The 14,896-nt window shown below is 40.6% G+C and overlaps 1 protein-coding gene across 1 annotated transcript in view; it reads right to left on the reverse strand.

Moving 5' to 3' along the window:
* The window catches only part of RALGPS2 (Ral GEF with PH domain and SH3 binding motif 2), a 2,773,917-nt gene that overhangs the window by 814,322 nt on the left and 1,944,699 nt on the right, over positions 1-14,896 (reverse strand). The window contains exon 11 of the mRNA XM_044085226.1: positions 1,838-1,928. Within this exon, the coding sequence (XP_043941161.1) occupies positions 1,838-1,928 (91 nt within the window). The remainder of the gene's footprint in view (positions 1-1,837; positions 1,929-14,896) is intronic.

The following is a 14,896-nucleotide window of genomic DNA, read 5'->3' on the forward strand; positions in this document are numbered from 1 at the left end:
CATGTGGGTTTTCACCGGGTTCTCCAGTTTCCTTCCACATTAACGCACGTCTGTAGTGTTTCTCCCAGGGCCTCTGTTGAAAACTGGCTTTGTTCCAAGTCGGACTTTCCCGGTAAACAAAAGTTAAATAAAGTAAGAATTAGGAATCAAGACAGACTCAGGCACTTTAATTTCTAAGACTAACACAATTAAATTTCTTGAAGCAATGCTGGATGATACTCTTACTATGAAACACCAAATTCATACCACTGTTAAACAATATAGCACCCTTGGCAGCCTTTAAACAGTAAACAATATCTTAGCTTAACAGCCTAAACTAAACTGACAAGTTATTTTATGGATGCATTATCTACTTCAAACTCATAGCATCCCTTTTAACAAAATGCAACCAGCACCCAAAGTAACATACCCCACACATAACCTCTAACAACTTCGTAACATACCACCTCCCAATAAACCTCCATTCTACATAGGGACACAGCTGGGCTGGGCTGCACTGCACAGCTAGATTTATAAAGGCCATGGTGGTTATTAGTCTAGTATATACCTATGAACCCTATTATAATGCAGCTAAATTCATTCCTGCTTATGGCTATAAAACTCATCAATCTATTTTTCTAGAGGGACTATCTTGGCCTTCTTTCCCACAAATTGCAATACTACAAGTGCACTGCTCACTAATCAACTGTCCCCATCCCAAAAAAATCCCAGTGCCCCCCCCCCCACTGTACTACATCACTCTGACCGAACACTATATTCTTCACTAACATTAAGTACAAAAACAACCAGATCCCATGACTCCTGTGGAAACTGCACATTTCAACACTGAATAAAAACACGTTTAGAAAGGAAACTGCCAACAGTAGCTTTAGAACATTCAAAAAACAGTCCTACACTAAGGGATGTTAAGTGCAACTGCTAAATCTCCCTTCTCACTACTCCAAGACATCAACCCAATACATTTACTGTAGAACTACAAAGTAGATTTGTACATGTAAATATGTTTACATGTCTAACATGTGGATAACATACTGCGATAGGACATGCAACACTAGTGTTGCGTGTTTACATGTCCAACAGCTGGATAACATACTGTGCTAGGACATGCAACACAAAATGTTGTGGTGTTACACATTCAACACCTGGATAACACACTGTGCTAAGACAAACAACACAAATGTTGCACACTACTAACCCACAACTTACATTACTTATGATGTACCTACACTACAGCCTGTTACCTGCTGCTAATATGTATTCTAATTAATACTTATTAACCACCATCCCACGTATCCCTTAAAATTTACAAGCACCTTACTAGATGTACAGTTCCAATATGTCCCATAATATTGGGGTAGTCCTTAACTAATGGACATCCACTTCAAGTGATCACATTTATAGTGTTGCACAAAAAGTGCTCTTATGCATGACTTCATGTTATACCTACGATACTGTTCTTACTGCTTAAAAGTTCTGTCTTTGCACTGCATGTTGGTTAACACACCAATTTATTTTATGTGTTGCATTTATGTAAGCTAGACTATTTCCCTGGAGCTTTCCTATCCAGTTTCCCCAACTAAAAACGGGAAACACAATTGGACAGCCCAATATTCAAAATGGGCATGCATAAATTAAACATATAAATAAAAATACTAGCATTGAAACTAAAAGATTATTCAAATATACACAAAAAAGAACAATGACAAAATGATGGTTTATGGATGGAGAGAGGCAACCCAGAAGACAGCACAGTACTTAGGTTTCTATTACTAAATTAATAATTACAGTTTGTTCTTTGACAGCACAGTTATGGAAGGTTAAATTAACAAGTACTTACTTGTAATTGTCATCTTCAACAAACTTCTGAAGTTCTTCGATATATCTAACAGAGTTCAGATATTTTTGGACATGAGGCAACACAGATATCTCTGTATAAAATTATGCAACAAAAAATCTAAAATTAACATTGGCTCCTTGCACTGTAATTTAGCAATGCATTAATAAAACAGTAAACATGCGACATTTAAATGTAAATGTACCACATACTAATAGTAAATAAGGTTCTTTAACAAGTGACACATGTTAGTTATGTCATTTTTTACAGAGCATAATAAACCATTCCCAGCAATGTAGGGCTTTGGATTCCTTATCTACGTTGGTCTTTTAATGTTCGGTTACTGGCATTCTAAGCCTTAGTACATTTCTTAATCACCAACACAATCAGCATTAAAAAAATCTACTTAAAATCATCAAGTTGTGCTTATTACTTGCCCTTTTTTAGGTGCACATTTAATTGAGTGCATTAACGTCAGAAAAACCTACCAGAGTACAAGTTCAAAATAGCTGTAACAATTTTCCCTGAAATAGCAGCTTCTCACCAGCTATTAACCCTAATTCCTGTGACAGACAGACTCAACTAAACACAGATGCAAGAACTCGCTTCATATCACCGAATGAAATTAATGCCAACTTTAAAGTAGAAGTTATAAGCTGCAGCAACAACCATCCTTGTCCGTATTGGTCCTGCTGTTCTAAAATACATATCCCACTAAATTCTTCTATTGTTTCCTTGCAAAGCTCCTTTTCTGTTAGAGCATTAGGTAAGTCCTAACATTTTTAGCTTGATAAAGGTCTGTGTGGACATTTAGGGGAATAATCACTGTTTTGAATAAAATTACTCACATCTTGAATTGGTGACTTTAATATGAATGTCAATAATTTCTCTCTCGTAACCTAATGCAGACGAGGATGAGTGAACAAGTGTAAACAAGGTCACCTCTGACACAACACTATCAACAAGATAAGCAGCAGAAATCTGGGGTACAGACAGGGGTCACGAGGTAACTACAATGCAGAGAAAGAGCTCACTTAGCATGAACATAAAAAAGAGAAACTAGTGGTCTTAAAACTTTGTTGATGAGCTCGCAGCTTCCAGAAATCATGAAACCCAGGTTAAAAGCAACAAACCTTTATTCGTCACACACAAGTGATCCTCAGTAACAAAAAATCAGAAATATTTTAACAATATTCAACATATCAGCTTTTATAAATTTAGAAGTAGGTATGGAAAATATACATTGTTTAATTTTAAACCAGTCTATTTCATGGCAAGCAATACAAACAGGGCCATAAAAGTGCATTTTAGAACAGCAAGTACCCACCCCCCCACACACTACTACTAAACTGGATCTAAATAAATCTTAGTTAAGGAAAACACTACCTATTTGCAACCCACATTCCAAGATCAGGTATTAATTAAGAAAAGTGTAACATATGCATAAAAAGATAAAAACTTTTTTTTTTTTTTTTTTTTTTTTTTAAACTAAAATCTGTTTCAGCCTACTAATGCAATAAAGCCTTCATCAGGTCTGTGACAAGAACTAATTTCAAGAAAAACACATTGCTATCTAACCATAAATATAATCAAACTAGAACACTATAAATATAAAAATACATCTATCGACACTGTCCTGCATTTTGTGGGTAAAATTATGAATAAGCTGAAAAGGAAGATTTCAGGTCTTCTTTCTGACATCAGATGTAAAGTACAGTTGTGTACACTTACCATAAATGTAAATGTTTGAGTGTATTCACTGTTGGTCATTTTGGTAATCTGCTGGCAGGTTGCCCTCAGTCGGCCTGAATTCCAAAGTCTTGGGTCCTGCGTCGGTTGCTGTCTCTTCTTCCATGACGTCAGGGGTATAAAACAAGCAGCCAACATCATTTTCTTTGGTTTTTCTTGCCCCAGATGTCAGGTGCCCCCAAAAAGGTAGCAAAAATACACATACATGCATCAATATAAACTTCACCTTCATCTAACAAGCAAATACACCACATAGGTTGTAGAAGATAGAGAAGGAAAGATAAACTCCAGAATGAAAGGGGGATGATGGAAGGGTAACCTGGACTGCAACAGTGAATACACTCAAACATCTACTTTTATGGTAACTGTACTATGTTCTTCGTGTTTCACTGCTGCAGTCATTACATTTGGGTAGAATCCCAAAGCTATGGTTGGGAGGCTGGAGCTAAACAGCATTAGGTACGGCTATAAGGCCCTGCAGAACTGCAGCGGCAAAGCCTGCCCAGGTCTTAGAGTAGAGAGGCAAATTTTGATGCTTTGTAAAGGTGTGAACAGAACTCCAAGAAGCAGCCTCTAGAATGTCTTTGGTTAGTACTCCTCTGAGAAAGGCTTGTGAAGTAGCTGCAGCTCTGGAGGCATGAGACCTAATGCCCTTGGGCACAGGTTACCATGGTGCAAGTAGCAGAAACAAATGCAGTGGCTTATCCACTTTGAAATAGTCTGCTTTGAAACAGCCTTTCCTTCTGATCCTGCAGCATATGTCACTAGTAATTTCTCAGTTTTTCTTAGAGGTTTAATCCTGCTCAAGTAGAATCTTAGCTGTGTGCGTCCAAGGAATGCAGAATTCTCTCCCCCTTGTTCTGCAGATTTGGGTAAAAGGTTGGCAGATGAATAGTTTGGTTAACAGCCACACTGGAAACCACCTTAGGCATAAATGTTGGATTTGTCCTGAGACGCCCTGTCTGGGTAAAATATGATAAAAGGCTCTACAGCCATGAGGGCCTATAGCTCTGAAAATCTTCTTGCTGAAGTATTTGCTAGTAGCAGAGCTGTTTTCCATGATAAGAACTTTATTTCAGCGGTAGCAGCTGGTTCAAATGGAGGCAGGGTGAGCTTTTCCAACACATAATTGAGGTCCCATGCAGGTAATGGTGATCTTCTAGGAAGCCGTAAATTTCTGGCTCCTCTAAGATACTGCTTTAGTAATGGATGAGAAAAGATTGGTGGCTCTGTATTGTAATGAGCCGAAATGGCAGAGGCATGGATTTTAACTGATGAGAAAGATAGGCCTTTGTCAAGCATCTCAGTCAAGTATTGTAATATCTGAGGAATATTCGGTTCTGCTCTATCAGTTCCTTGTGATCGATTCAAAGCACAGAATCTCTTCCATTTATCAGCCTAAGATTTTCTAGTACTAGGCCTTCTGGCTTCCAAAATGACATCCATCACAGCTTTACTAAGAGGTGGTGTTTGTATAACTACATGATCAGCCATGCTGCCAGGTTCAGTGTCTGGCGTTGATTGTGCAGGATCTGATTGTTTTGCTGGGACAGTATAGTTGAGGTCTTTGAGGTAAGGTCCAAGCTGGGTATTGAGACAAGTTTCTTAGGATTGGGTACCAGTATTGGCGGGGCCAGTCCAGGGCAATTAGTATCATCTTTGGTTTCTCTTGTCTGACTTTTAGGAGGAACTTGGGAAGAACAGGCAGTGGAGGAAAGGCGTAAAGTTTTTTCCAACTGAAGGACAGTGCGTCCACTTTCCATGCTTGTCTGTGATAAGTCCTTGTGCAGAATCTTTCCAATTGATAATTTTGAGGGGAGGCAAATAAATCTATGTCTGGGCTCCCCCATTTCTTTGTTATCATGCTGAAGACTTGTGGATCTAGTTTCCACTCATGAGGATCCATAAGGTTTCTGCTTAAATCGTCTGCCAGAGTATTTCGTTTTCCTGGCAGGAATTGAGCTTGAAGATGTATTTGGTAAGTCAAAGCTGTGTCCCACAGTGCCATGGCTAATCTGCACAGGGGGTATATGAGTGCATGCCCTCCTGCTTGTTTATATACCACCTGACCGTGGTGTTGTCCGTCTTTATCAGTAGTTGTCCTGGATGAAGTAAGTCCTTGAAGGCTGTCAGGGCATTTTGAACAGCTAGCATCTCTTTCTGGTTGATATGTAGATGCATTTGTTTTGGGGCCATATGCCCTGAATGCATCTTCCCGCCATGTGGGCCCCCCCCCAAGCATAATCTGATGAGTCTGTTGTTAAGGTTTGGCTGGCAGGGGGCAGAGTGAAGGCCCGTCCCATGTTTTGGTGACATGCCTTTGCCCACCATAGAAACTCCTGTTGTAGGCAGGGAATGAGAGGAATCATTGTTTCCAGACTGTGACAATGTTGACTCCATAAAATTTTAGGTACCACTGAAGTTTCCTCATATGCAGTCTTGCATATGGAATCAGTAGGATGCAGGATGCCATTAAGCCCAAAGCCTGCAGAATTTGTCTTGCAGATTAACTGGGTTTTTGTTGCCATCAGTTTGAAGTAAGTAGTCAGTTGCCTTTGCTTGTCTGGCGTGAGGTAAGCCATCTGGGCAGTTGTATTCAAGCTTGCACCCAGGAATGTTATCTTTTGAGAGGGTACCAGTTGTGATTTCTTTTCGTTTATTGTCTACCCTAGGCATGTTAGAAGCCTTTTCACAAACACCAGGTGGTGAAGAATGTCCTTGTTCTCTGCTTGAATGAGACAGTCATCCAAGTAAGGATATATTTGAATACTTCTTTGTCTGCAGAATGCAATTACTGGTGCCAGGCACTTTGTAAAGACCCTGGGCGCAGTAGATAAGCCAAAGAGCAGTGCAGAGAATTGGTAATGCATTAAGCCAGCCTTAAATCTGAGGTATCTTCTGCACAATGGCCTTATTGGGACATGCAGGTATGCCTCTTTTAGGTCTAATGTCACTAGTCAAGCATTCTTGCCCAGCATGGGCAGACGCTGCTGCAAAGTCAGCATTTTGAATTTTGGAATGTCCAGGTATGTGTTCAAAATCGACAAGTCCAGTATTGGCCGCCAGGCCCTGTGCTTTCTGGGTACCAAGAACAGTCGAATAAAAACCTTGTCCTTTTTCCTGTTCTGGCTGAATGGTCCCCATATCCATGAGGGACGTAACCTGTTTCTGTGCCTCTGCCCATTGATTTTTTGGCAGATCTGGCCAACCGTTTGCCATTGGCACAGTATGGAAATGGAATCTGTATCCCTGTAATACTAAGTTTAGCAACCAGTTGTCCTGGGTTATTAACTGCCAATTTTGGGCAAAAAGTGCTAATTTTCCCCCAAGGGTGCTGTCAAAAGATAAGTGCTTGGTGAACGCAGAGGGAAGTCATTGGGACTATTTTCTGTAGGTTTAAGCTTGATCTCCTCCAGATTTGGAGGTAGAAGTGCCCCATTGCTTTGACCGGTATAAATCTTGTGCCTGGTATCTGGAACCCTTAGGGTGTCTGGATTTGCCCCATTTGAGCTCTGTCTGACACAGGAAAGGACGAATTTTTTGTAGGCCAGTGTCTACCGAATCTTGGTGGCTGCACTTGTAAGAAGTCTTTTACAGTTTGCATAGACTTAGCTTTGTCTTCCATTTTCTTTAAAACCTCTTCTGCCTTAATACCAAACAGAGTATCATGCTGTAAAGGTGCATCTAGTAATTTAGCTTTAACATGATCAGGCAAATTTTGTTCCTTTAGCCAGGCATGCCTCCTAATCACAGATCCAGTAACTGCGGCTCTGCAGGAGGGCTCTAAGGAATCAAAACCACATTGCAAAGTATGCTTTCCAACTTGTTCTGCTGCATGCAATAATTCCTGCAATTCTTTATTTTCTGCACAATCTAAAATCATCATCATTTTCTGTTTCAGAAATCCCATAACATGTTGTTGGTACTTAAGCATATGAAACTGGCAGTTTTAAGGCCCTAACTGCCAAGGTTGCAGATGTATAAACCTTTTTTCCCCATCTATCCAGTGCCCTTGAATCTCTGTCAGAGGGGGTAGGATTTTTTGCTGTTTAGGCCTCAACTCCCTTTGGACCCTGTGAAATAGTTTCAGGATCAGCAGCAGGGTTTCTAAATAAAAATTTGTGCGTCAGGGACCCTGTAATATCTGTCAGGCTTGCTAGGAGCCAGAGGTAAGGAGTCAGGGGTCAAAGCTGGACTCCAAAAACACATCATCCACAAAGTCTAAAACAGGGGGGTATGGCTAAAGGCCTGTGCTGAGGGAGAAGGAAATCCCTGAGCCTCTTTTTTGATTCTGAGAAATCTGGACTCTCCCAGTGAAAATGCTCCCTCAAAGTATGCAAGGTTTCTCCAAATGAATAATCCTCAGGCGGTGATGCAGATGGTATAGACTCCTCTGCATCAGAATCCTCATAGGGAGGTATAGATAATTCCTGATCAGAAGAGGAATCAGAAGAAATAGAAACCTGATTTGAAGATTCCTAATCAGTGTCTTGCCTAGGCCTCTTATCTGGTGGGGGATGGGAACCCCTGATCTAGGTAATAAGGTCTTCGGCCATTTTGATCATCTGTTATTTTTAGGCATAGAGGCCTGGGCACGTGGCTCATGCGTCGGTTTTTTAGGTTTAGAAGTTGCTTTTGTCTTTGGTTTTGCAGCTGTCGTCGGTTTTATATAAAGATGTTGAGGCCTGAAAACACCCTCAGAAGCTGGTGCCTGCTCAGCGTCTCCAGACCCATCCGAGGGAGATACATCCGTGGGTCCAATACTTGAGTATCTTGAGGCATTCCGGACTCCACATGGGTGTCAGTAGGGGCCCGCGACTTGAAAGTAGTGGGTAACAGGGGTTGCAAAGGCACCTCACTGAGTACCGGCTTAGGAGAAGCTTCGTCGTCGGTTTTGGACCTCGACAGTCTCTCTCTGTTTTTTTCTTTGCGTTTTTTATGGACTCCGGTAGTCGGATTGCTATCAGACGACATTTCTGGATAGTTAAATCAGTTTCCAAAATACTTTGAGGCAAAAATATACTGACGCTTAATAGTGCATTGGTTAAATCTAGCACAAAACTGACAGCCAGGCATGTTGTGATCAGGGCCTAGGCAAGGAATACAGTATAAATGGAAATCCTCATGAGGTATTTGCTTCCCACAAGTAATACAATTAACTTTTTCTGACATCGGTATGGAGCATGAAAAAAGTTTTCCCAATAGGGTACTTAGCTTTAGTGAAGCCTTCGGTTGTGAAACTCAAACTCGAATATTTCAGTAGTCGGCCGACCAGCACTTGCGAAATGCTTCTGCTTCGGGCACCACAAGGCAAGTAAGATAAAAGAAAATGGTGTCGTCTGCTTGTTTTATACCCCTGACGACCTGATGTCATGGAAGAGGAGACAGCAACCGACACAGAACCCAAGACTTTGGAATTCAGGCCGACTGAGGGCAACCTGCCAGCAGATAACCCAAATGTAATGACTGCAACAGTGAAACACGAAGAACATATGCCAAAGGAACACCTCATCCAAACACTTATTAGAACACCATCATTCTGGACTGTGTGAAGATGGATCTATTACCTCCTCAATAAGTGTCCTGCCCTCAAAAACCTAGTACAACATCACTCAGCCAAAAGGCCTCTTAGATCATCAAGCAAACTACTACTAGAAATCACCAACAGCTACAATAGCTTTGGAGATGCACTATATAGTAGTTCAGTGGCTAAAAAAATGGAACTCTGTCCCAACTAGCATTCAAACCACATCATCCAAAGTCTCCTTTAAAGACCTCATCAGGCAACCTCTCAAGCAAAGTTGGCAGTGCCATGATTGCTCCCCAGGCTAGTGAAAGCGGATAAGGTACACATACTACACCTAGAGTACTTGATTAAGATTAAAAACTATTCTCACAGACATTGGCTAATCTACAATGTATGTACTGTACCTGTGTACTATGCATGTAGCATTCTACCTATGTTCCAAATTTCAGCTGTACACCACAAATCTATTAAGTACCTTTATTTTTAAATATTTTTTTGTTTGTTCTCTCCACTGTAACTGTTGATGTGTTGCATACCACTGTAAAAACATGTCTTTTGTAATTTGTGTGTATACTGATCATGTCTAAATGTATCTAATTTTTCTATGTGGAGCTTTTCTCCACAGGCCTCTGCTGAAAAAGGGCCTTTTCGGCTCAGTCAGACACCCCCGGTTAACAAATGTAAAATAAAATGGATGATCTTGAAGGGGGCGTCAGTGGTGTTTTGGAGATGAGATTTATGCTGGCAGATGAAATGAAATGCATTTAGAAAACCAGGACTTGACTACTATTGCTCTAAGAGCGTGTTGAATTTACGTAAGCTGCCACACAATCTGTAAAGGTTTGTTTAGGGAATTTTTTTGAGGAATATATTTATGTACTAAAAATATACTGAATAATAATAAAAATTGTGTAGAATGTGTATAAATATATGCATGTTTAATTACTTTAATTCTTTGGTGAGATGCTATAAATCTAATCAAAACAGAATTGAGATTAAACACAATTCAAAACACTTATTTGTTCATGCCGCTATTACCATGTAGTACGGGCATAATTCCCCCATTTACCACACTGGTGGACGCTCATGCACATATACCTGTACACTTTTATACATGACTAGTTTACTTCATCCACTGCTTTCTGCATTTTTGTGTGGTTTTTCTACTAGTTTTCATTGTATCATGTTTTTTGGGGCTGTAAACATGAAAATGGTCATAACAGCTTTTTTTTTTGTAAAGCACTGACATTTTTCTGAACTGTTAACTTAGCTTTTATGCAAGCTAATACACATGGATATTTACTAGATATTAGACAGATGCATTTTTATATTCATAGTGTTCTAGTTTGATTACATTTATGGTTAGATAGCTATGTGTTTTTCTTGATTTTAGTTCACAGACATGGCAAAGGCTTTAATGTATTAGTTAGCTGAAAGTGATTTTAGTTAAAAGTCTTTTTAAGTACATGTTATGATTTTCTTAATACCGGATCTTGGAATGTGGGCTGCAAACAGACAGGTAGTGTTTTCCTTAACTAGGATTTAGTTTGATCTAAATCAGTAGTGGTGTGTGGGAGTGTGTACTTGCTCTTCTAAAATACATTTTTACGGCCCTGTGTATATTGTTTGTCAAGAATAGTTTGGTTTAAAATTAAACATTACATATATTTTCTACACCTACTTCTAAGTATATAAAAGCTGATGTTTAACATTGTTAAAATATTTCAGATTTTTTTGTTATTAAGGATCGCTCATCTGTGACGAATAAAGGTTTGTTGCTTTGGAACACTATCTGGGTTTCATGTTGTTGTGTTGTGTCTTTTGGCTTTTCCCAGTTAGGGGTCGCTACAGCGGAACTCCGGTCCACTAATGACTGGTAGTTGACTTTTACGTGCCGAGTTACCAGCCCTGACGCACAACCTTCAACGAAGGTACGCCCATTCATTCATGTCTCCACGCAGAAGACGCTCTAGCTGAGAATCGAACCGGACAGCGTCTTCCTGTGAGGTGACAATGCTACCGCAGCACCACCTCCGCGGATACTACCTGGGTTTCATGATTTTTTTAAATTATTGTGACTGAGCTCATCAACGAAGTTTTAAGACCACTAGTTTCTCTGTTTTTTTATTTTTTTTATTTTTTCCTCAACACTAGTGGTAGCAAGGTTGGTACTAGACAGATTCCTGTGTTTGTTCATGTTTTTCTCTTAGCATGAACAGCACACAGGCTACTACCCTCGAACAGATCTGGAACATAAGCATGTCTAGTCTCCTGCAAAAGCACAAATCTACAAGTGAAACATGAACATGGTTTGTCTTAGTCATTTTGGCCTCTGCTGAAAAACATGTTTGTCAACTTACCTCATCAAAATTATGACCCCAGACCCTTGTAATGAACACCAACACATTATATAAAGCCAATGTGTTACCACTAACATCTGTGTAGAACACGTCTTCCTTCAGGGAACAGTTCTGATGAATGGCCTCTCCCCCACATGGGCACAGCCATCCCTTCCTACCAGGCTTCATCCTACTACCTTCACAGCAATGGCATTCAAATACTAAACATTTAAATTTTCTTTAAAGGCCTACCTAGAATGCATCACCGATCCATAGTTACAAGATGAAGGAAGTTGTTAATTATTTGGAATCAGTGCGAACATTAGCTTAGCAACACTTTCTCAAAGTACAGCTTTCTTTTATTTTGACTACAGTACTTTAGTATGAAATTGGTCTTTCCATGCTAAAGCAGCTTATGCCAGATTTTTGAAGTACACATTAAGCTCCGTCCCTTGCCTCATAAGGGCATTTTGCCTTGATTTATCTCCTTTGACTTTTCACTATTTTACTGTAACAACTTTTGTTTTCATTCTCTCTCGTCTTGTGGGGACAGCGTGTCACAGGCCTTAATAGAACACTTTTGACTGCCAGTGCAAGTGCTTTTAATTGCCCACCCCTGTGCTACTTACAGTATGGAAATAGGCCCCAAGGAATAACTGACACTATCTACTCTTACTGGCCAATATGAATGAAGTCTGCTGAAAGACATTAAAGCTCAGTGGTTGCAAGCAGATTACATCTGATGCTAATGTAGTTGATAATGGCACAGTAGAACTGTGTTAGGTACTCAAGGTAACTTCCATAAAAGATAACTGCTGCAACAATAGTCATAACATTTGGGCTTCGACTTTCACACTGAATGTCATCACACAGCCTAATTTCTAATCAGTCATACATTCCTAAATGGGTACTGCTGGCCTCATGTAACTACAGCTGCAGCATCATGTGGCACATACGCCATACAAACACAGCGTTATGTCACACCGTCTTCACTTCTGTGGACAACTGTGCAGCTAAAGGCACCAGCCAGAGCAGTCAGTAAACACCAAGTACACAATAATTATTTATCAGAACAGGTGTGAGCAACTTAAATCCAAAACCAAACAGCAGTACTTGGGGGGGGGGGGGTACTTAAATCCAAGCAAAGGTACTGTGTGTGTGCCTTTCGGCTTTTCCGTTAAGCGGAACTCCGTCCGCTAATGATTGGCAGTAGAGTTTTACATGCTGGCTTGCATCCTTCAACGAAGGAAACGCCTTGCACCGCGTCGTCACACACTAGACGCTTTAACTGAGAATCGAACAGCACCACCACCGCAGTATAAATCCAAGCAAAGGTACTACTGGAGCATATTTATTTATTTTTATCCTGTGTCTTTTTTCCACCTCTCTCATGCTGTCAAGCCTCCCCCCACAAACGGACTGGTCCATTTGTTCCCTTGTTGTAGTGTGCACCTCCCCCTTTCAGATCCATTTAGCACAGAACTATCTAAAAGGGCTTCAATGTGGATATTTATGTGCACTCTAACATCTTGATAAAAAGGGATGTTAGAGTTAGGCAAATCCCAACCTCCAGGCATAGGAATTAACAACCTACATCACTTAAAAGGACTTGCAACACCCTCTCCACAGAGTCCTCCCACCTACTCAGTGAGGGCTACCACAGTAAGGTGGCTCGGGAATGCATCTCACTCCACCATGCCCTCCCAAGCAGAAAGGGCACCCCCATTCTCCTATGCCTTCACCATTAAGTACCCAATCTGATACTCAAACGTTGGCCACCTGGCCATAGACATGGCTCTCTCCAGCTACACTACCACTGCTCACATGCTGGTCACCTGGCCATAGTCAGGGTTCTGCCCTGACACACTACCACTCCTCAAACACTGGTCACAGGGCCACAGTCCGGGTTCTATCCTACTACACTACCAGCGTATGGTGTGATTTAGTACTTACAACACTACAGAGTCTCTCTCTCAGGAATTTACTGTGTAATTACCTCAAACAGCTGTAGCATCTTTCTTCAAACAGCACCTGTTGAATTGCTCACATCATTTGGGTGGGATCCTAAGAAGGTGTAAGAGTAATCCCTAATGTTGGACAGTTAAGACTGGACTTCCCTGGAACACTGCTTGACCAAAGTCTGCCTTGCTTCCAGACTGGGCATCTGGGTTGTAATGTTTTGTAGGTGTGTGCACATCTACCAGGTTGCAGCATAAAATGAAGCTTTCTTAAAATAGGGAGCAGATGATATGCACTGACACTGTCTGGCAATATCGGTCATACCCTCAATACAAAAGGCAATATAATAGGCAAATTACGTGGACATAATGTGATCATAGGGATATTTTCTTTGACTTTCAAAAAGAAAACAAAAGATTTCACTATCTCTCCTGATGGCTGTAGATCCCACAGTGCAACTGAGTAGGATATGCACTATGTACATCAAAGGTATACAGTAGTAAGTCACTTACCCTTGTCTTCTTGTTTTGGAAAAAAAAAACAGGACATTTAGATGATTGGTTGAAAATACAGCTGAGACCACTTACAACATGAAATATGGACTGCTTCTTACAGCCATTCTATAATTACTACGCACAGCAAAATATTCTATGCATATTCAGGCATGCTATTCAGAAGTTCTTGTTGAGGTTATTTACACAAGGAAACAATTTCTGTGAAACAAAGTTCACAGAAACAGATGGCTCAAAGGACAGTAATGCCTGCTATTCTAGCATGAAAGTGCCAAGCACAGAAACGGCACAGTGATGCTGTCTCAAAATACAATATCCTTTATTACAGATGTCACACACGAAAGTGCCACAGGATCTGACGACACTGGAGATGTCGCACTAAAAGGACACATAATGGAGAAAGATGAACTTCAACAACTTGTCTAACAAAGGTATGTGTGTGTGCATGTGCGAATGCGTGTGTGTGTATGTGTATGTGTGTGTGTGTGTGTGTGTGTATGTGTATGTGTGTGTGTGTACATGCGACTGAGTATGTAAATGTGGTATTCTACAACCATGCGTCTCAGCAGTCCTTATGATTAAAGGACTGGTCAGCTCTGAAACAGGACTTCTTACAGAAAGCCTGCTGGCTTCCCTCAGGATGCAAGTCACTTCAGTAAAAAACATGAACTGTTTGTAACTAAAAATGTAAATTTTTCGTATGTGCAATATACCTCTGCTGAGGATTAATGTCTTGCAAAGATAAGGCACAAATGGACAGTAGTACTTGGTAGCTCTATAAACTGACCAACACCAGCTTAACCAATATGTACTCGCAGTACCAACTGAACTGCCTAGATACATCATGCAGTGATCTGGTAGGACCTCCTCTTCTGCTTCCACCAGTTCAGCTAGCTAGCCAGTGAATTATCTGTCAACCCACTGTCTAGCCATGTACTTATTTTAACTTAGACTGTTAACAAATTAACTAAGGTGG

This window comes from Protopterus annectens, chromosome 10.part0 (genome assembly GCF_019279795.1).
Source record: "Protopterus annectens isolate FY-2018-M chromosome 10.part0, PAN1.0, whole genome shotgun sequence".
NCBI lineage: Eukaryota > Metazoa > Chordata > Ceratodontiformes > Protopteridae > Protopterus > Protopterus annectens.